The sequence below is a fragment of the Phaethon aethereus genome, assembly GCF_964289735.1.
Source record: "Phaethon aethereus genome assembly, chromosome: 7".
In the NCBI taxonomy this organism is placed as follows: domain Eukaryota; kingdom Metazoa; phylum Chordata; class Aves; order Phaethontiformes; family Phaethontidae; genus Phaethon; species Phaethon aethereus.
In genome coordinates, this window is record NC_138583.1 from 24526691 (window position 1) to 24548837 (window position 22147).

The 22147-nt window shown below is 35.3% G+C and overlaps 1 protein-coding gene across 1 annotated transcript in view; it reads left to right on the forward strand.

The window, feature by feature from the left end:
* DNTT (DNA nucleotidylexotransferase) overlaps positions 1 to 22147 on the forward strand; it is a gene marked incomplete at both ends in the record, with an annotated part of 93755 nt that overhangs the window by 24316 nt on the left and 47292 nt on the right. The window contains 2 exons of the mRNA XM_082002453.1: positions 1346 to 1469; positions 2838 to 2970. Coding sequence (XP_081858579.1) covers positions 1346 to 1469; positions 2838 to 2970 — 257 coding nt within the window. The remainder of the gene's footprint in view (positions 1 to 1345; positions 1470 to 2837; positions 2971 to 22147) is intronic.

Genomic DNA, 22147 nt, shown 5'->3' on the forward strand with positions numbered 1-22147 from the left:
TAACAATCTGAGTATTTAGAAAATCGCATTCTTTCATAAACACCCATGACTCAGACAAAGAGTAGGTAATTTCATCCATAATATACAAAATGTAGGGTAATTCCTATTTAATATTATCCAAGATTTTAATTTTCCTCTTTTCTTTATCTTAATTATTTCCAAGGAATTAAACTCATTAGAAAAACACAAAATAAAGCTAGCATGGCTGGAATTCAGAGGTTGTGGATTCAATGGATACAGCAGTTATTCATGTCTTACACAGCTACTCATTGGATTCCATAAAAGTACAAAGAAGCTATTGAGAGATTCAGTATTGACAAATTGAACATAAAGAACGTGCTTTTGGGCAAGCATGAAAGTCTTCCTTCTTGCTTTCATATCACTGTTCATCTGAGATATTGATCCACTGAATAATGCTTACAACTGTGACATTTTTGCTTTATATCCTTCCTTTGGGAATAAGTTAGTGTACAAAATTACTTTGGAATAAATGGAATATACCCATATGGAAACTTCAGAGACTTGTAGATTTGTTTTTGGTTTTTTTTTTTTTGGGGGGGGGGGGCTAAATGGTGAAATTTGTACTACAAATAAGACATATAGGAATTTAGTTTGGCTCATGTGAAGAATTGTAAGACTGTTTATAATATGCAAGCAAACAAAAATTACTGTTTGTACTTGAAATTGAATATGATTTTGGAAAAAAATATTGGGTGTGACCTCCAAACGTATGTGTTTTATAGAATGCAGTATAAGAATAGATTAGTTGTCTTTATGTACCATTGAGACCGATTGCCCTCAGTGTAGAATTTTAAGAGCCACAGGGTTCCCAACGACCCCATCTCTTGCTGCAACACCAACATGTGTACAACTGAGAGCTGGTAGCGCACATAATAGAGGATCAAAGGTCAAACTGGGAAGATAAGTCTTGAGACATCACGTATTCTATGATGTCAGTGTAAGGGCATCCAGTTACTTAACATTATTGTTTGCATTTCTGTTAAGAAATGCAGTAAAAATAAAGACTACTATCCTTATTTCAGACCTTAGTCAAAAGTGTACGTTTAGGTAAATCACATAAAGACGCTGGGGCTACTACTGTATTATTGTTTAATTTCACTTTAATGAGGACTGTCCATGTATAAAAACAATTGTCTGTTCAACGCAACCGTGCAAAGAAAGGAAGCTGAATCTGTATGTTTGTATTACGCTATTATTTATCTTCAGTGTAGGATAAACTCTGTCCAGTATTTTCCCTGTGAAACTTCATTGTTACCTGCTTATTGTTAATTCCCTGCTCCTTTAGAAAGCAACACTGAAATGTGTGTTCTTCTACTGACCTTAGCAATTTACTTCAGTCTTTGGAGTGGGAGTAAAGACATCTGAGAAATGGTACAGAATGGGTTTACGAACTCTGGAAGAGGTAAAAGCTGACAAGACCCTGAAGCTGTCAAAAATGCAAAAAGCAGGTAAGGTGAAAGTCTCATAAAAACTTGTATCTTGGTGCTCTAAGAACTTGATAACAGAATCAGAGGAGGAGGTGGCAGAGTTCATTTATACATCCATTTTCTTGCTGCAGTGTGTTATGACTATTAAATTATTAGGTTAAAATAATATTTGGACTAACAGAGCTCCTAGTTAAAAATGGTGTCACTCAAAACATATGAGAATACATATATTTTTTTTTAACTGCTTACACAGTTATCAAATTAAATCAGCTCCTGGTACATAAAACTAGTAATGGGTCATTATTACACAGGTCGTGTATCGAAAAAAGGGATGTTAGGAAAACCCAGAACTACTTTTCAGAAGAGGCTTGTCTTGTTCAAGGCAGCCTTACTTCAGTGAAAAATCAAGATTTGTAATGCAGTACTTGTAAAAAATACTTCCATAATCCTAGCACGTCTTTAAACTCTTAATCATGGTCAAATGAATAATGTTGCTTCCCCATAGATTTTTCTTTTTTTGTGTATGTGTATGCCTAGGAGTTCCAATAAAGGAACTCATTTAAACAAAGGAATTGGTTACATTAAGAAAAGGAGATTATGTAATGACATGAAAATAATATAACTTTATTTTTGCATTAAACCCATGTGTTTTACATCACCTCAGAATCCCTTGGATCAGCTTGCCCACATTCATGCTCCTTTGTCCTTTTTTCCTTTATGTGTCATATCCAAATGCAAAGCAAGCTGCAGGACTGGGATCTTTGATCACAGAGCTTGTATCAAGACGTAGACAGCTGGGATATTTCGCATACTTCTGAGCACTGTACTTGGGTAGAACCCTATCATTTCAGGAAGAGCACTTTTTAAAGCAGTGCATCCAGAAACGCCATTGACGGGAGCTGGTAGGGAAGTCAGCGTAATTTATAAATATTCAGGATTTCAGCAAGTGGAACAATTATCCTGACTGCTATGTTGTTATAAATTGTAACTGCTGTTACAATTAATAACAAATTATAATGACAAAAATATATATAACCTATAAGGACAAAGATGAGGGAAGGAAGAGGCTGTCTCTTGCCTGCGATCCCCCACACCCAAGGCGGGAGGCTGACTCCAGGGATGGTGGGGAGGAAGGACAAAACTCTTGAAGAGGCTGCATCAAAATATGTTTCTTCCCACAAGATGTCCTGAAACAAGCCTATAGTCTCAGGTCCAAGATTGAGCATTTCTTAATTCTTGCCATTAGATAGAGTTCCTTTGCCCATGCTATGAGTTGTGTGGTTTAACTTCTTGGTGAGAGGCAGCTACTTCACACAGGGCTTACAGAACGCTATGTAGATTTTGATAATTCCACAGAGTGATTGGCACTCTTTTGTCTTTGATTTCCAGGGTTTCTCTACTATGAGGACCTTGTTAGCTGTGTATCTAAGGCAGAAGCGGATGCAGTAAGCTTGATTGTCAAGAATACTGTCTGTATGTTTCTACCAGAGGCTTTAGTTACCATAACTGGTGGTTTCAGGAGGTGAGTGAAACCAAAGGACATCACTTGGCTGTTTTGTTCAGGTGTACACAAAACTATGTTTGTGTCTTGGAAAAATCAAAGGAGCTTAGTGGGAAAGAATCACAGTTTGTTTTCAATGGTAGTTTGTTGTTTGTTTTGTTTTGTTTTTTTTCAAAAAGGAGAGCAATCCTATGACATTCCCAGGTTCCTGTGTTTTATTACTATAGATGGTTGGTTTGTCAGAACAAAATCTACCTAAGAATAGCTTGCTGGAAAAATGATGTTTAGATCACATACTGTATTTGAGCATTTTTTTTTCCCCACTTTTAGTGGATCTGAATTCCCAAGGCTGAGACTATTGTAAGGCCATGCTTGCAAAAAAGATACAATAGCTTTAAGGCAATCTTAATGTTTGGGTGGGTTTTTTTGTTTTTGTTTTGTTTTGTTTTTAAGATAACTTGGTCACATGAGATTTAAATGTGCTAAGGCAGAGTTTGTAGTGTTAGAAGTATACTTTGCAGCAAACATGGACTGAACTAAATATAAAGCACTGACTAAACTGAATATACACTTCTATAACCTCTGTATAGATAGGGTGATCTCAGAATGTCTTTCCTGGGTGATTTTTGTTTGTAAAGTTTTTGATCTTGCTCTGTAAAACTAAACCTGGAGCTGTTGCTCAGGACATACATAAGTCATTCTTTCAGCATACGCTTGAGAGCTTTCCTAAAGCCACATAGCAAAGTACTGAGACTGGGAATAGTCTTCAGGGGTATCGGGTTCCTTGCTCTGTCCTCAGTTCCCCATTATGTCACTACTTGTAGTACATGTCATGCTCATAAACCAAAAAACCTTTAGTCAGAGCTTTAAATCTCTTACTGCTTAATTTGTTACTTCGTAAAACTTTGACTGTATTTTTAATATAAAAATATCTTTCAAAAATACGTAGAGTGTCCTCTTAGAACTCAAAATATACACAGTTCTATTACTCTTACGCAACTAAAACTGGTATTAAAGCAAAAGACAGAAGAATGTTAATAATTACTGTTTCACTTCTGTGATTTATTATTGTGAGCCAAGATAGGCCTATATAGACTCACTCTGGTGCTAAATTACGACCTAATATGATTTGTAATTGCTATATACATGCACAGTGATTGTGCTGAAGATATTTTATCACCTTTGTGCCACCTCGTGATATTTATAATAATTCCTTGCATGTCACATATTTATTGTAAGAATGTTTGCAGTCACCAGCTACATAATTTCTATAAAACAGTGTGGTTAATAAGAAACATTAGGCTTAAGTATGAACCTTGACCAGAGGTATAAGAACAAGATCAAATTTTATGTTGAAAACCTCACGTGTCATCATTCTGTAAGTCCTTGTTTAAGAGGCATGTGATGGCAATCTCTTCCCACTGATGCAAATCAGTCAGGGACCTTTTGTTGTTATAACTTTGATGTAACTGATTGACACATGTCTAGATGGGTCAGAGAGTTGCAGGGACGGAACTGTTATCACACTTGAAAACTCCCAGTTTCTTCTGACATGATGTATTTGTGGGCTTTGTTGGCAGCACAGCTGTTTGCAAGGTTTGAATCTCACATATCAAATTTCAACCCATTGCTTTGCTTATTATTTCAGGGGGATATGATGGTTAGCCATTCTCTTTTTTTTCTCTTATTAAGAATAAGCTTTTGTATCTCTAAATGGGTGTGTAAAATGGAAGAGAAATTAAGTATCTGATGATGCATTCATTGAATGTATTGAATGAATATTCCTGTATATTAATTACATTCCTTTAAATATGCAGAGAATATATTAAAAAACTACGTTTCAAAACATCAGTCCTAAATGGTATTTTACCAGCCCATGGAAAGCAAATGCTGCAGTGTATAATTTGTAGAAAACTTGATTAAAGGGATTGAGGTACCTTTATTAGGCACCTATATTTTAATTACTGAATTGACTACACCTGTTCTTTTTTGCCTGTCTCATGTAGTGGCAGTATTCATCAGCATGAGGTATGTGTAAGCTCACTAGCTCACAGTTTTCAATTAACAAATTATTATTTGTTTCTTTCATTATGATGTAAATATTTTAATAAAAGTAGGCAAATTTTATGAATCAAACGACTTGATTCCCTCATGTTACACCTTGTACATTGCTAACATAAGAGGGAAAAAATAGCTTGTGATTTCTCTGAATAATATACTAATTCCCCAGCACCCAGGTATGTCTTGTTTTGTATATTTGTTTCATAACTTGGAAAAAATAAGCAGTTGACTGTGTTCCTCCAGATTTGACTGGAGAGTTGAAGGTCAGGAGTCTCATAAACCTTACTTACTATGCAGGAGAACTGGATGAATTACAAGGAACAGAACTTCCATTAGCAATCTACAGTAATGAAGATTCAATAGGGTAGAGATGAACTACAGGAAAGTTACATTCTTTTCCCCAAACCTATCAAACAGACGCATGACTGGATATACTGAATGCATTACTAGACCTTTTTCATTAGATTCTTGGGATTTCATGAAATCAGATGTTGCAGAATTTTCCTTTAATCAAAATAAGGAAGCATAGTATAAAATTCAAGTAATAGCTCTTTTTGAAACCCCAGCAAATGTTCGTGGACTTTTCTTTGGTTTGATTCAGCTTTCGCCTTCAGCCTTCTGTATTGTTTCTTGTACTATTCTTAATGCTGGTTTGTTGGTGTTTATAGCAGCCATAATCATGGATGGTGGTAGATGAACCATCTTTCAGGTATAAATGAAGGAACAGTTCAAAGGATTAAGAGCAAACACAAGAGAAGCTGCTATCTACAGTACAAAAGCATCAGGGCATCAATCCCTCAGTAGTCAAATTGCAAGCACAAGTGCAGGAACAGACTTAGCTGGCAGCTGTATGTTAGAGAGCAACAGGAAAACAAAAAGAAGGATGTACAGCGCATAGTGAAAATGATGGGGTTTTGAAGAGGAAAGACAAGGATATTTGGAGCACAGGTTTGGCTGATAGTCTAGGGACTGTGTTAGGACACTGGTCACTGCTTGTGTCAAGGAAGCAGGATTGCAGGATTAAGCCAGTAGTTACCTGTTTGCAGATTATGTAGTACTGGAGACTATTGTTCTTGGATTTCTAATTCAGCATGGTGGAATATTCAGGGGGAAAAGATGGCCATAGTCAGGAAGTGAAAATCAAATTACTATTTTAGATCTATGTGGTATCATCAAAGTACAAGACCAAAAGTTGTTAGAGTAAGACATGAAAATTGGAAAAGCTGATGCAACCTTATTGAGAACATACCAAGACCTGTTTCTCTGACCAGTTTCATGCAATTTATTTCCTCTTTTGCTCTAACATTCTGTGGTTTCAGCTTAGCCCCAAACTCTCTCTTTTACCTCAAGGGTCATGTTAGTGAAGCAGACTTCAGTGTCTGCTACTTCCTTGATGCCTTTTCTTTCCAATTCTTTCATCTTTCTGCCTGTTTTCACAAAACAATAGTTCATAAAACATCTGTAACAAGAAGTGCTTGTGTTTTTGGTTGGAAGTGGCAATAAAGCTACGTTTAGTTGAAGGCAACTCTCTTTTCAGCTAGCTGCATCTGTAAAGGAATATAAAGACTGAAGTAAAGTAACTGAAATAAAGGGCTGTGATGGCAACCCTTCAGTATTTCCCTGATTTGTAATCATTCAGAAGCAGAAAAGAATAAATTAATGATGTCTCAATGAGTTTATCCTTTGTTACTCCCCTACAGAAATACTTAGCTAAGCGCCTGCAAGACCTGTTCCTTGAGTCTCTGTTGGTACAGTTTTGTATGAGAGGCTGGGAGAATTTTTTTCTTTTTTAAAAAAATCTTTTTCTGACACTTATCTGGGTCATTTTGAAACAGAAATTACAACACTGAAATGCATGGAAATACAGAAGTAGAACAACTGTAGTTATGAAATAAATAAATCACACCCACATGGTGTGGAATGCATTTCGTTGTCTATCTAGTGAGACCTATCAGCTCGATTGCAGAGAAGGAAGTATTGAAGATGCTGATAATGCAATATAAAACATACCATGGACAATGTTATCAGGAAGACTGAATTTACCATGCAGTCTATTTGAATCAGGAATTGGCATGGCATTGTTTTCAGTGCCCAGACTTTCTTATTTTGAGTTGCTTAAATTTAAGACTGTTTTCTTCTTAAAGGAACGAGACAAATTCTGAGGTGGGGAATAGCAACTCATATTACAGGTTACAAAAACCACTGAGGGTGAAATTTCCCTTACAGCACTGAGTTGGAGAGGTCTTGGCACGGGGAGAAAAGAAACTATTTTAGTGTGCGACATCCCTGATTAGTACTGTGTCTGTCCCAAGTATCTCCAAGGCAGGAGTGTAGTTTTCGCTGGTGTATGTTATCACTTTTAAACTGAGGTTCTGATTTTTTTTCCTGGTTATTAAAAATGTAATTTTATTATATGAAGAGATTTAGGGTTTTTTTAGTAGTAATAGCATTATCTCATCTTGTATATATTAGTGCATATTACAGAAAATTTGATTCCTATTAGCACTGTGTTAATGCTGTTTATTATTAACCTCAGCATTGTTGCAGGATTGTTAGTAATGACAAGCAGATGACTTCACATTAGGTTTCATAGGAGTGAATACTCCAGTTTTGCCCCTTTCTCCCATAGCTCCATGTTAGGACATGACTTCACAGTGACTTCAGTAAAAGGTTATCACGGGCCAAATCATTATCACCATATTGTGCAAGATCCTGGGCTTTTGCTAACTTGATTTAGCTGCTGATATTTGATATTGCTACAAGAGGTGATCTAGACTGAGGGCTTCCCAAGGGCAAAGATGCTTGGAGGAAGCATTATATAATATATGTAGTTTATGGCTTCAGTCTCTCATCTGGTTATTCATATCTCAACCCACACACTCACAAAACCCAGATTTGACTGGAGGAGTGCAGAAAAGGATCTGGACTAAGATTTAAATAAAATAAGAAGAATAAATCATAATGTTCATTAACTGCAGTTCCAGTGTGGCTTTTCTGTTAGCCTTTCTGTATGCTTTGTCCATATGATTCACATATTATTTACAAATTATCACAGAATGATTCACATATTATTTACAAATTATGTTTCAGTTTTCTTACGTTCCATGTGGCACACTCAAATAATTGTGGTTATCTCTGCAGCAACAGGATTGTATGGCTATGGTATAACAACATAGTGCCTATTGATGATATAGTAACTTATATTTTAGAAATTATTTAGGCATCCTATTGGTACCACAATTTCAGTTCTGACTTTCTTAAATGAGATTTACTTAGACACACTTTTGTAAGCTTCTTCTGTCTTTGCCTTAAAATAGACTGAGGATTGACTTTGTTTTAGGTAAGTTTTCATACTGCAGTTCTTAAGAAGGTGTCCAAGTGTCTTGGGCAATGCATCAGGCAGAATAACTAGTGACTATCATGTTGTCTGGGTGGGAGGCTAATTCCTCCATCCTGCATCATTCCTCAAGGGAGTTTTGTCTCACACTCTCTTATTACTGAATTCTGTTCTAACTTGAGCCTAATTGTAGATCACTATCTGCTTGCTTGAATTTTATATTATATTTAGAAATTGTAACATTTGAAGATAGGGGTTGTTAATAGAAAAACAATGAAGAGAGCAAAGGACACGGTCAGTGTGTTTGTCAGGCAGCACCCCCATGCTTTTTTGTATATTACAATGTAAAAGATTCTTTCCTGTGTGCAGTGACATTTCCTACAAGGCAAAGGAATGTATAAAGGATGACAAGGCACGGGGCTCTTGTCTTTCCTGTTGTGTATCAAGAAAATCATTTAAAGATAGCCGTCCTTTCAATCTCAGAAATAAAGTAAAATGAAATAGCTGGGACAAAAAGACACTTCCAGAGATTATTTTACAAGCTCACACACTGATTAATAACTAATTATTGTGGCAGTTCATTTCAGAACTGAGACTTCTATAAGGCATCTGGAGTCACAATTATCTGACTGTATTGACACATGCTTATAAATGAGAGAATGTGAGATCAAATGTATGAAGAATATCACACTTCCCAAGCTCTTGGTATATGCTCAAGATTTTGTGGTTTATTTAACTGAGCTCATCATGTGGCCTCTGAGTCGATTTCTTCATAAATCCTGATAAAAAGCTACATTTAACCTGTTCATATTGGATACTCCTAATAAAAGTATTCTTTAGCAGGCTGTAGAAGCTCTACAAAGAGGCTAGAACACCCGACGTGGTTCCAACTGAGAAATAAACATATTTGATGTATTACACAAATTGTTTTCTTTCTGCTCAGATCCAGGATTAAAATATTGCCAGTCTTCAAACTAACATAACTAATTCAGCAAAAGTTGCTTTCATTAAGTTTTTAGGGAAACTCCAAAGAGAGCTTCCTTATTCTACTCACACCTTGTTGTTACAGGTTGTCTTTGCATTTACTCTGTTCTTAGATATAGTTATTTCTATGTTTTGTTTTTTTTTTAACTCAAAACCACAAGCTATAAGGGACGATATAAGCTGTACCCAGCTGCTCAAGTCCAAATACTGTAATTTCTGCTTACTTCTTCCACTGCTATTCTAAGTAGTAAATTTTTTATCTGCTGTTATTTCATTTTGTCAGGGGGAAATCTGCTATAAAGATCTGCTATAAAGAAGCTGTGAGGCAAGATGTTCACTGAACATTTGAGCTGATACGGTAGTTTGCACACACAATAATTTAAGCAGATCCTAGAAGAATCTAGCAATTCTTCCAGCAAGAGACTGAAGAGACTGGATATTCATGAGCACAGCTTTGGCTCTCATAAACTATGGTCCATTTTGGATGAGCTTTTAATCCAGAGGTGTTCTAATCTGATCTGGTTGGTTGTAAATCTTAGCAAAACAGCTTCACTTTACCGAACACCCTAAGTTTAGAAGTGTTTGACCTTGAGCTATTGGGATGCTCTGAATAATCCTATTCTGTAGCAGAAGTTAAAGGCACTACAACTGGGCAGGAATAGAGGTCATCACTAGTTTCTGCTTCTAATTTTCTGTAACCCATTAAAAAATAAGTTGAGAAAGGAGAAAATTTTTATCCAACTTAATGGCTAGCCAAGTCAATTTAGAAGATAATCTATTGGAGTAATTCAATCGCTTCCTTTTGTCATTAGAGCTTGATTATTTTTCCACTCGTTTCATCTATTATTAGCCATGATGAATCATGAAGTGGAAGCTGATGAATAAGGTATCTGGGAGTCACGGACAAGAACAACTTTGTAAAAATCTTTGTGAAGAGACAGTTGAGTACTCAGCACAGCATACTCTGACAGCCTTTCAAATACTGTCTTGTTGATCCAAGATTTTTAACATGCCCTACTCTACACAAACCTTTGCCGCTTCCATGGGTTTATCAGCTCATAAGAAGGATGCTGTTTAGTATTTGTTGTTACAAATACAACAGTATTTGTTGTTATACAGAGTATAAGGAATATTAGCAGTAACATTTTCAAATTACAAAGGTAAACTTGTAGAGGCAAAGCAACATATCACAAGTACACTACTAGGAGTAAGAAAAGTATTGTCTTAAAAATAGATTATTTCTTTTACAGTTCATATAAAAGTAGTTTTGTTCATTTGATATCCAAATTGGATATTCAATATTAAAATGAAACCCAAAGTATGCAACTGACAGAAAAATGTTTATAGTAAAGGTGTAACTATGTTTAGTGCAGTAACAAAACTAAAATTCACTGGACTCTAACTGGTTTTGACCACAAAATGTAAATAAGTTGCCTTTAGTTATTTTAAAAGACTGTATGAAAGTTTCCAGTTGACCTTAGGCTGATACCTACATAGATCAATTTGGCCATTATCAGAGGAAGGAACACCCTGTTACAGAGAATCCCACTAATAGATGTGGTAAGATGCAAAAGTTTAAAACCAACAACAATAAAAGTGACTCGGAGCAAGAGAGAAACTTGCTGTGAGCAGATAATTTATGTATGTATATGTGTGTGCGCCCAGTAATAATAGACATATACACAAAGACTCTCAATACATATGAAGAAAGAACAGAATGACAGCTGATCATGGTTTTCAAAGAATTTTTCTCTTTTTCCTTTTTTTTCTGATTTGCCCTTTAAGGTTACTTTCAATCATTTTTGGTACATAAGGGTCAGCCCTTTAACAATTCTGGGTTTCTGAATTATATGGAAATATTTTTAGAATGCTTGCCACTGCATAAACCCCAAATGTTAATGGTTTCACTAAGTCAAATTAAATTTTAATGGCCATGGTTTAATTTTTCTTTTAGCCTGTTCACATCCCTTAAGTAGCATTAAATGTGATTCAGTTGTCTTCTAATATCACAGCTGACCTCAATAGCCTTTTCAATTAGCCTTTTAGATGAAGCAGATCTGATACATTTTAAATAAATAAAGATCTCTCTATTGGTTAAATGCTGATATTCACAGCTCATTTAATCCCTTTATTGAGATGCAGTGTCAAAAGAACAACAGTTTCTTTGTGCAGTGTTGGTGAATAATGTGATATTTTTTGAGTGATCTCTACACAGCATCTTTGTTTTGTAAGTGAATAGAATCTAAGAAAGAGGAACTCAAAAAGATCTATTTCAGATTTTAAGAAAGATGCATACCTGAGAAATGAAGAATATAATTTTCCAAGAAGTTTCACACTGAAAACATTTTTAGAAATAGTGAGACAAATAGTCAGCTAACAATGCAGATTCCCCTCATAAACTTATTCTGACTTGTTTCCAATAGTCTAACCTCTAGATGGCAGATGGATGTCCCATGTTTTTTAAATCTGTTCATTCTATATGAATGTAATGTTTTAATTTTATCTTTTCACGGATTATTCTAGTGTTTACAACGTAATATACCTACTACTTATACACAAAGTAACCAAAATTTAGAAATCTGCCATAGTTAATTCAAAAGCATCTTTGATGGTTCCATAATTCTGTTTGATGTTTGTTCTCATTTTTGGATGACAGTTTCTCAAAGCCTTCACTATATAACAGAGTTGGCCTAATGCGATAAAACTTGCACTGTGTATGGGGGCGGGCGTGGGGAAAGAGGCTTCTAGGTTTACTGCTCAGCACGGGCTACAACAAAAGCAATCTGGGGTGCCTATGATGTAGAAGAGCCGTGTTGAGGATGATTTGGGCTGCGGATGTATCGTTTCCGGTTGCTTTGGTTATCAAAGTGCAAGAGAATGGTATTGTCATTAGCTAGAGAAGATTTCGGCACTGACTTCAGTTTTGCCATTTCAATTGCTTGTATGACTGTCGGATTATAAGCTTGCCCACAAGTAACTTGCTTTCTCCTGATGTAAAATCCTACCTCTGAAACAAATAGCAGTCTATCGTGACGGCTGGCTCATTAGACTCACCTAGGTGGAAAGAAGCGGTGACAGCTGTCAGTATGAATAACAGTACTCCCAAACCCCAGCAGCTTGTGCAGTGACACTGAGATAATATACCATTAGAATTCCAAAATGTTAAAACAGATTTTGCATTATTTACACAATTTTCTAGACAAGTTTGCCAAAGTGAATGTTTTGAAAAGTTATGAGAGGGTTATAATGCAACTGTTTATAGTCCCAATATATCAATGAAATAGACTTAATAACCTATATTCTACTGACCATTCCCATTTTTAAATGGTTAGCAATAAAAATTGTTGTGATTTTTGTTATGCTATGTTACTTGAAAATGATTCATTCAGCATTTTAGAACAATTAACGTGTGCAGTACAGGTTACTATTAGCATTATGAAAGCAAAACAAGTAAATTACTAAGTTCTGGTATGACTTCTATTGAAAACAGTTCTCTGATTTTTTTGGAAGGGGAAACGCTCTGCCTTTTCTTGAACACGATTCTTCCAAGTACACAATTCTTCTAATTGACAAATACATAATTTTTCAGTGAGCAGAAAACATATTAAAGCAGCTCACAACAAAAGGCCTTTTGCACAGGACACAAGCAGGGGTGCTCATATAGTTTGAATAGGATACCATCTCATCCAAAAAAATCGCGTCCCGTCCAACGGCCCCAGGCACTGTTATAACACACAACCTGGGGCTGGGGCAGTGGGGCAGGTTGCATGATACAGACCATGCACTAAAATTGATTTATCAATATGGTTTTATAAGCTGGAAAATCTGCTTCCCACACTACGGGTGAGCTATTCGTCTTTGAATGCTTTGGTAATTTGGGAGTAGATTAGTATGATATGTCATGGGGGAATAAAAGCTGCTCTGATTAAAAGGAAGCTGTACAAATAATTGGTACCTAGCGTTAATGTGTACAGAGATATAGTCACAGACAGAATGAGTTTCATTTTCAAAATTTGTAAAGAGAATGACAAGTAATTCTTCACAAAAAAATCTCAGGCAAGATCAATGACGGTAACCTTAGAACTATTCTGTAGCAGAGCCGTGTTATGTCTGCAGTTAATTTGAAGTGCATTAAATAGGGCTTATGCAGTTTGCAGACTCGTTCTTTTTCGTGCTACTGATATTAGATGTATTATAACAGGAATATGATAAAGAGAGAATATGAATATCAATTTTTGAGTAAGTTTTGAATTTTATGACATGTTTCACTGTGTAAGAAAGTCTAAATTCAGTGAAGATTTGATTAACTCTTTTTGGAATTTTACTTTAGTGGCTTTTCACTGACGTTTGGTTTGTTGTTGTTTTTTTTAAATACTGGGGGACAGGAGAATTTGTGTATTACTATTTGGGAAGAGGTTTGATGAAAGGGCATGCTGATAATGTGAATATTGCAAACCAGAGCATATAAGTGGTGTTATAGAACTGCTCTATACCCAGAAACTAAGATAGTGAAGGAAGTAGGTCATACATTTATATTTAGGGTTAGTGGGAAAATATCTGCCAAAATGTTTCTAAGCATTGTTTGTTTTCTGTTAAATTTTTCAACTCTTCATTGAATAACTGGACAGAAATGTCGTTCTGTTGACTGGTAGGGGCTATAATGCAAGTGATTTGTATTTCTTTAACAAAATGAGTTCTTTAGTCAGAATTCCTCTTTTGTGACAAGCCTCAGCTATGGAAGTTTCATACTATATTGTGTCATTTCTCCTAAAGACAGGGTATGTGTATCATGGAAGAGGTAGTCAGAGGCACAGAAACCTCTCTGAAGTGTTAAAATGCCTTTTCAAGATCACCAAAATATTTTGATTCAGGTTTGATTCAGGAAGTTGAAATGACAACTTGGATTAAAACATTTCTTTCTCATTTATATTTAACTGTCCACACAAATCCTTCTGCTTTCCCTCATTTTCCTGACCAACTCCACTAAATCCTCATTGTAAATAATAGATTGAGTGATTAGAGAGAGAGAATAAACTACCAACTATAACTATAACTCAGAATTTGTAGCAAAATCAAGCACCAATAAATATTTTCCAATATCTGGGTTTTTTTAATGGTTGGGTTTTTTGGCCTTTTACATGGATATTCCAGGGAGGCATCATATTTTCAAGCATTGCTCTGAAAAGTCACAATGATCAAGGTGTCTCTTATAAACATTTGTCATGACGACCTCTAATATCATGCATTGATTTCTGGAATGCTCAGCCAATGAATTTAAACAGACTGGTTTTAATACTCCGGCCAGGAAGTATGTTGAAGTAAGATATTTAAAATATACTACTTGAAAAGTATTTGCTGTAAAGGGATGAGCACTAAGGGTTTTACAGGCTGTCTTGCAAATAAATAGCTATAGAGTAAAATATATTCATGATAGCACATAAAACTGGTAAGTAAAAATCTTCTAAAAGTTATAGAGCATTAGGTACAAGGAGGACTAGTAAGATAGTGGAATATATTCAAGGAAAGATGAAGTAGCAAGATAAAAAGAAAAAAAACCAGGAGATTTCAGATAAGGTGGTAAGATAAAAGAAAAAAACATAAAGAACAAGCGGTCAAATCAAATATGTATGTGGCCTTGATGAGATAGGCATGCGTAGTTCATTAGACAGTTCTGGTCCTTAGATTTTATATATAAAGTAGTTTATATATAAAAATAGTTCATTTTGATAGTTTATTATCCTGCTAAAAAGATGATGCCTTACAAAATCCAAGCAACTAAAGGTGGAAATGGAATGAAGAGAGACAGATAGTAACACTGTCTTTTTAACACTGAGACCTGCAGAAGAAAGTGCTACTCTTGTCTAAAGGCAAACCAAATCAAAACTCTACATAAAGGCAAATTGAAACAAAACTCTGCCAGCAGTCCTTGACTAAGTTCCTGGCAATAAAGTCAGATGTAGGGTAGCATTAATGGACCAAGGATAGAGCCTGATTGTGATTAAGAGATTTAATGAATGTGTTAAGAAAAATAGTGCTAATGATGCTTAGGCAGCTTTCTGTCAGACATGTACAGGTGCACCAGAAAACAAGTTCCTATTTCTTAATTTGTTTCAGACAATAGTACTCAAGCATCTCTTTACCTATGAACTCCCATGTCTTTTTCCAAAGCAATTCAGAAGTAGAAATAATTAATTACATTTTGTCTTGTTTGCAGTGCTTCTTGAATATGCATTGCTTCCTCTGAGAGCATTCTGATGCCTCAAATATTTTCAAGTATATTTCTTACTATTCATACAGCAAGATAATTTTGTTTGTTCGTGTGTTTCATTCGTAAGTGTTTCAGGGCATCTATGCCAGAAATGAAGTTGTTATGAAGATTTTGCTCTCTTATTAGTCACTAGTTACTAAGATGAACTCCGTGGTTTTCTGTTTGCAGAAGAAATTTTGCAGGCTCAGATGCCAGACAGTTCAAGGTTTGAAGGATCAAATGCCTGTTGTTTAGAGTCAAGAGATTAAAAACCAGTTCTAATTATAATATGTAATATATTGCATCACTTTTACTATGGTTTTATTCCTAGAAAACTGGCTTGAAAACAGGGTATTTATAACAGAGTTTACTCATTGCTGATTTACTCTTTAGCAGAAGTCGAAGTTTATTTTAGGCTAGTTAGTTGCTGTAAAGCCAGTTGACAGCACAAGCAAAGAATGACGTTTTCCTGGCAGATAATCATGAGAAAAGCTGCAAGCATTGGTGACCTTGTATTATGTTTAGAGCAACCAGAGGGTACATTTTGCAGATACCTGTGAGCAAGTGTAGCCATAACATTTTATTAAGTGTGACATGATCATGATAGTGGTGTGGGGACAGGATAATGAGGAGGTAACTGCTGGCTAATTTTTTTTTTTTTTTTTTTTTGTTAGGTTGCCAGTTAGGACACTTTCTACATGTGAGATAAAGAAAATATTAAAAAAGTTAAAAATAAGTCATGTAGGAAATGCCTGAATCATGAGATATAGCCAGGAACAGTCATTTTAGTTGCTTTCAGTTGGGAATGGTGGCATTTATTACGTATTGTTACAATGCTGTGGGAGAATTGGGTGGAAATGTTTCAGGCAATCTTTGAAGAATGGAAAATCAGCATTAAATAGAGAGCAGCAAGACCTGGTAAGATAGCTGATGATTATAACTGAGCCTATGGTAGCTGTTCTATGATACTACTAGGGGCTATCTTGTGAGAACAAAAAAGCCCACCCCATTAAAACCTGATGGATTGCTTCTTCTCATAGACAAGTTTATAAACTCATATTAGTTCATAAACTAATAATCTTATACTCTGTATGTTATGTTAATGATCAGAGACCACAAAAAATTTTCCTTTTATCTTGGCATATCTTACACCTAGACACAGTTCTAGTGGGTAAACACACAAACGTTCCTGGCTATTTGATCTTGTTGCAGAGGTTACTGTGTCCAGCTGCACCTAGTTTGTCTGTTAGTAATAATATCCTCATTGAACACTGTTGCTTATGAAATGTCTCAACGCTGATATTATAGTATGCATTTGTATCGGTGCCATAAACAGTACTACATCCAGACTTAGTAAATGTAGAACATGTCTCCACCATTCCAATATCGTAAATGAAATGTGAACAGCCTACTGGTCCATTCTAGCGAAAAGGTCGGTGGAAGTCTTGACACTGATTTCAGCTGAATCATGACAAAATAGAAGGATGGTTTCATCTACCGGTTTGAGAATTTCAACTGGCAAGAAATGGTGACCCAGGAAATGCATCTTCACGTTTCACCTAAAGAAATAAAAACATGTTGCTACAATGAAGACGCCCTTAAAACGGCCCATTGTCATATAACAATGCAGGTTGAAAAAGTCAAGACTATGTTCAGGAAGAAATGAGAATAAGAGTTTGGAGAAACATGATATGACTGGTTCTTTGGGAGACTCTCTGAAAATATATGGCTAGAACTTCTCAATATCTGAATCAGTAAAAAAGGTGCAGAAAGAACACTCAGAAATTACATTCTCGAACTGAGTATCTCCTTGCAATGGTTTGGGAATAAAAGAAGTTGGTTAGTAGTAATCAGAGAAGTTTTCAGTTTAGGATTAAATCAACTGAGCCAACTTCATGAGCTCCTTAGCCTGATGGAGGACCTTGTCTTGAAGGAGAGCAAGGGAATTTTGTAAAGGAGGGTGACAAGATTTGGAGAGATTTACTTAAGGTGGATTTAAAAACAGGCTTGTCTACACTTTAAAAGGTTTTTCTAGTATGCTTATACTTGTAGAATATGTTGGCAGCCTTTCTCTGTGGAGATGCAGGATTCCTTTGCCAGGATATTTTAAATGATTTTCTCAAATAGAATAACCTGTATTGGCCTAAAGGGTATAACTGTTTCAGCTCCAGGGAACTGCTGGCTAACAGTATGATTTCACATGAGACAGCTATCTTGGCAAAACACTGATGTATACCAAGTAGACAAGTTTTGAATTTCAATTTAGGTTTGAAAACTGATCATAAAACAGGCACAGTTGTTGTATCCCATTATTCTGGTGTAAAATATGTTTATTTTAATAGTCAATATTATTTTCTCCGTAAAAGTCTAGTTTTCTAAATGTATCCCATAGGTTAAAAATAAACTTCTCTTCCCTTAGACAAAATTAGTAGATGACACAATCCAAATTAGGTCTCAAAAGAGAACAATCTCATTTTCTCTAGATTATGCTTCTATAAAATTTCCAGCTACCTTACATGCAGTGGGGGTATGCAAGTGTGGTCACGGAAAACACATATGCCAGCCCAATCCTGGAAAGACTTAACAGTTCACTCTAAAAATTCAAGTAAGTGACCTCATTAAAACTAAACAGATTGTACACATGATTGAAGTTTAAACTGTGCATAATTTTTTCAGAAGTACTTGAGTAAAACTTTAGTGTCTTGATTGGAAGGCCAAACTCAAACTTACCGTGCTGTAGCAGTTCGCTAGCAACCATGCAACTGTTCGGTTTGATATTGGCAGATATTATTAATCTGTTTCATTGAATGGCATACAAAATATCTTAAAGCAATCACAACTAAAGTAGAATTATACATATTGCCACAAAATGCCTGAGAGTCCAACTTCACAAATCAGCTTCTCATGTCTTTGTGACTAACCCAAATGCATGAACAATTACTTGCGCTCCTCAGCCTTCACACCACCATCTCAAACAGAAATCTTAATCCTATGTTGTGTTAGAATTTGGAGGAGGGGGGATGCGTTTTTCTGGTTTAGTGGGGTGGGTTTTTTGGGTTTTTTTAATTTTTTTTTTCAGTGGATGCAAGCAATCTATTTCTCAGTTCAAGGAATTTTAATAGAAAATCTGTCATGTTTATATAACTTCTAGTACAGCTGAGCAGGAAGCAAATAGAAACCTTTATTTTTTACGGTAGGTTGATTCCACAGATTGTCCCATCACTGCCAAGTAGGTGAAACCCAGGCTGAATATCTAATATCATTCAGACATTCTGAAAATGCATGTTTTCTTCCTTGCATGAACATTAATACTGTCTTTTAAATTGTTTAAAGTGAATGTTTTGATTTTTGGAAATGCCAGAGTAGACATGCATGAAAAAGAACACTTTGATGGATGTTTCTGTGACAAAGAGATATGGCAAAGGAATAATCCGTTTGAAACTCTCAAGAGAATTATCTAGAGAGAATTAAAAGGGACTGGGATTGAATGCACATTTTCAATCTACCACCAGAAGGATTCAATACTGCAAAAATTGTTGCTATAAAGTTATTTGTTATAGTGTCAGTATAGAAAAATTTTCTTTCTTCTTTCAAAATAAAATATCATATCTTAAATATTAGCTTATATATATCAATGAGATTCTGAGTAAGTAGAATAGAAATATAATTCTGAACCAAACAATTCTTTCTTGGACAACAAAAATCTAAACTAGTAAACAGAAACTGTTTTAGATGCAAAATAATTTTTTTCTAGTTAAAAAAATGTGTGACAAATAGCTTCATAAATGCATTTTAAAGAAATATACAGCTTTCATAATTAATAATGCAGGCTGTCTACTTATTTCAGTAAATAATTTGAATGCAGCTGACCTTTCTGTTTTGTCTGCTGCATTATTGATGACATTGAAGAGATCACTAGGTTATTGTTCTAGCAATATATAACTCGGTCAGCTGAGGTTTCAGTTTGCATCTAATGCTGTTTGAAATGTGGGACCTAAGTAGATTATGTACCAGCTGAGGTGGAAACAAAAAACTGGAAAGCTTTCTGACTTACAAATCCAGAATGTCAATGCCTTTCAACCATTCAGTTCCACCTTTATGTATTTGGAGTACATGTACAACCTACAGCCAGCTCTCGATTACTCCATCTAAATACCACGAACTTCACTGGCAAGCTTCATTCTCTGGCAGAATACCAGCTGAAGGTAGATAAAGCACCTGAATTTGTCTTGAATCAGAGCAATATCTATATATAATGACTAATCTGGATCTAGAAGGGTCCATCTCTCTCCCAGTTTCTGGTAGCCTATCCTGAAAAGTGCTGGTCACCAACTACCTCCAAAGAAGTCAGAGAGAAGTCCTAAAAACCTTAACCTTCTCCTTTCATCATGTCATATTGATTTATTGTTGGATGGAAGGAGGGGTCATTTCCTTTATCTTTTTTCTTTTTTTTTCCCCCAAAGTTCATTGTACTCTCTGAGAGTTTACTGAAACATCTGGCATTTTTGAGTGTGCTGATTTCTTTCTTGTATTCCTCATAAGTAGAGGTAATTGGATTTCCTTATTTTTCAGTTTGCATAATTCTAAAGTCTTTGTTAAGCCTTTACGTTAGGCCAATAGAGAGGTATTTCAAGATGTCTGAGCAGGTCTAGTCTGAGATGCCTGTTCTTACAAATAAAAAATATATACCTTCTCTCCAGTCAAGCCTGATTCTTCAGCACTTACTACATATGGAAATATGTTTGGTTTTTTTCCCCTGCAGATTCCAGAATAATTAAAATCTTACAATTTCTAGTAACCAAAGATACTGTTACCACCGTCATACAAACTGTTTCTTAAGAGTGAGAAAGCTTGCTCCATGTTACCATAGAATATGCTTACAGTAGAGTTTACATATGTGAAATTAGATGTTTTAAGACTAAAATATCATCTGCATACTTTTACATTTCAGCTGAATATACGAGATCCAAAATTCACATCAATACTCATTGGAGTGTATATTTTTTTTCAAACAGCGTTGAAGAGCTTTTGCTTCACCATTGATTGGCACTCAGCAAAATTTATGTATGCAGGAAGTTTCTATGATGTCATTTGAAATGCTTGATTGGAATGGAGTGTAATTTAAAGGATTTGCCAAGACAGCAAAAGCAAGAGCAATGTATTTCATGACTTTAAAGAAAACCGTGACAGATTGGTATGGTACATTTCATAAGCTCTAAAAGCTTGAAATTATATGGACAGTTTCCAGGTACAGTTGCATTATTTACATGAAACTGAGACAGCACTCTCAGTGGTTCAAAGCTTAAGCATAGTTTTGTTTTGCTTAGTGCAACAGTGAATTTACTTCAAATATAGAATTCAGAGAGCCTAAAGCTGTTAGTAGCAAAAAGTCTTCTTTTGTGTAAGCCAAAAAGGGATAAATATTCAACATCAGGGTATAATTGGCAACAATCACATTCAGACATTTATGTCATGGGAAGCTGGAAGACAATAATGCCATCTAGGCAGTACAACTATTATAAAACATAGAGATACCTATACTTTCTAATCAAGAAATAGGTGACTAAATTCTTATATGGTCACTATCCTATTCTGCTGCCTCAGTAGAAACCAGGCTGGTAGAGGTATTTTAATGGTGTGTAATAAATTTAGATGAAATTTAAGTTTGTAACTGTTTTTCACAGAAAATTTTTTGGTTTTTAACAGCTCTGAAGTTGAGTTAAGGTTGAAGGGAATTAATTTCAGCATGTGAGTAATAGGTGTCCCTCCTCAAGATAATGCATACAATCAGATTGTCTGTAATGTTTTTGTTTGTGGAATAATGTTTTGGGGTTTTTAAAATTTTTTTTTGTTAGATCTTCAAATTTTGACTTCCATTAAATTTTTCATAATGTTCCCCAACATAATGTTTCTCTTAAATATCCTTTTATATAAGAATCCTTATGCAGATTTGTTTTAAACTTAATATATTTTGAAATAACCATTTGGCTAAAATTCCATAGAAGCCAATACATAAACATGCCATTCATCATTTTTTCCTTTCATAAGGTAGGCAAATAAATCTCTTCAAGGTTTTGCATTAAAATTGTTTTGACCTGTTAAATAATTTTAATGCAGATAATCTGATAGAGCTTTATAAGATCACTGGATAACTTCAAATTTAGCAGTACTGCTGGTTATTTAAGTTCTTCAGTTGAATAACCATTTTCTGATTTATCTTTTCTTCTTATTGCATGAAAGTAATATCAAATATCTGTTAAAGCAAAGCTTGAAAAAAAAGACATTGGCATGACATGAAGAGGAGTACCCAGGTGTCTTGTACTCTGCGAAACAGTGTCTAGGTTTCTTTTGGGTCATAAAAGACACACAGAGTCAAGCATAGCATGTCATACGCTGGGTCTTTCAAAGTACATTTAATGAGAGACTAGATGAACGGCATGCATGACTATACTTTTTTTGAAGCAATGTAGTCACTGAGGGTGAAATTAGGTTTTAAGTAAGATTTAAGTGGTATTGCATAGGTTTTGCACTGGTTCTCCTCACTTCAGTGGTTTTCACCCTCGGATCGT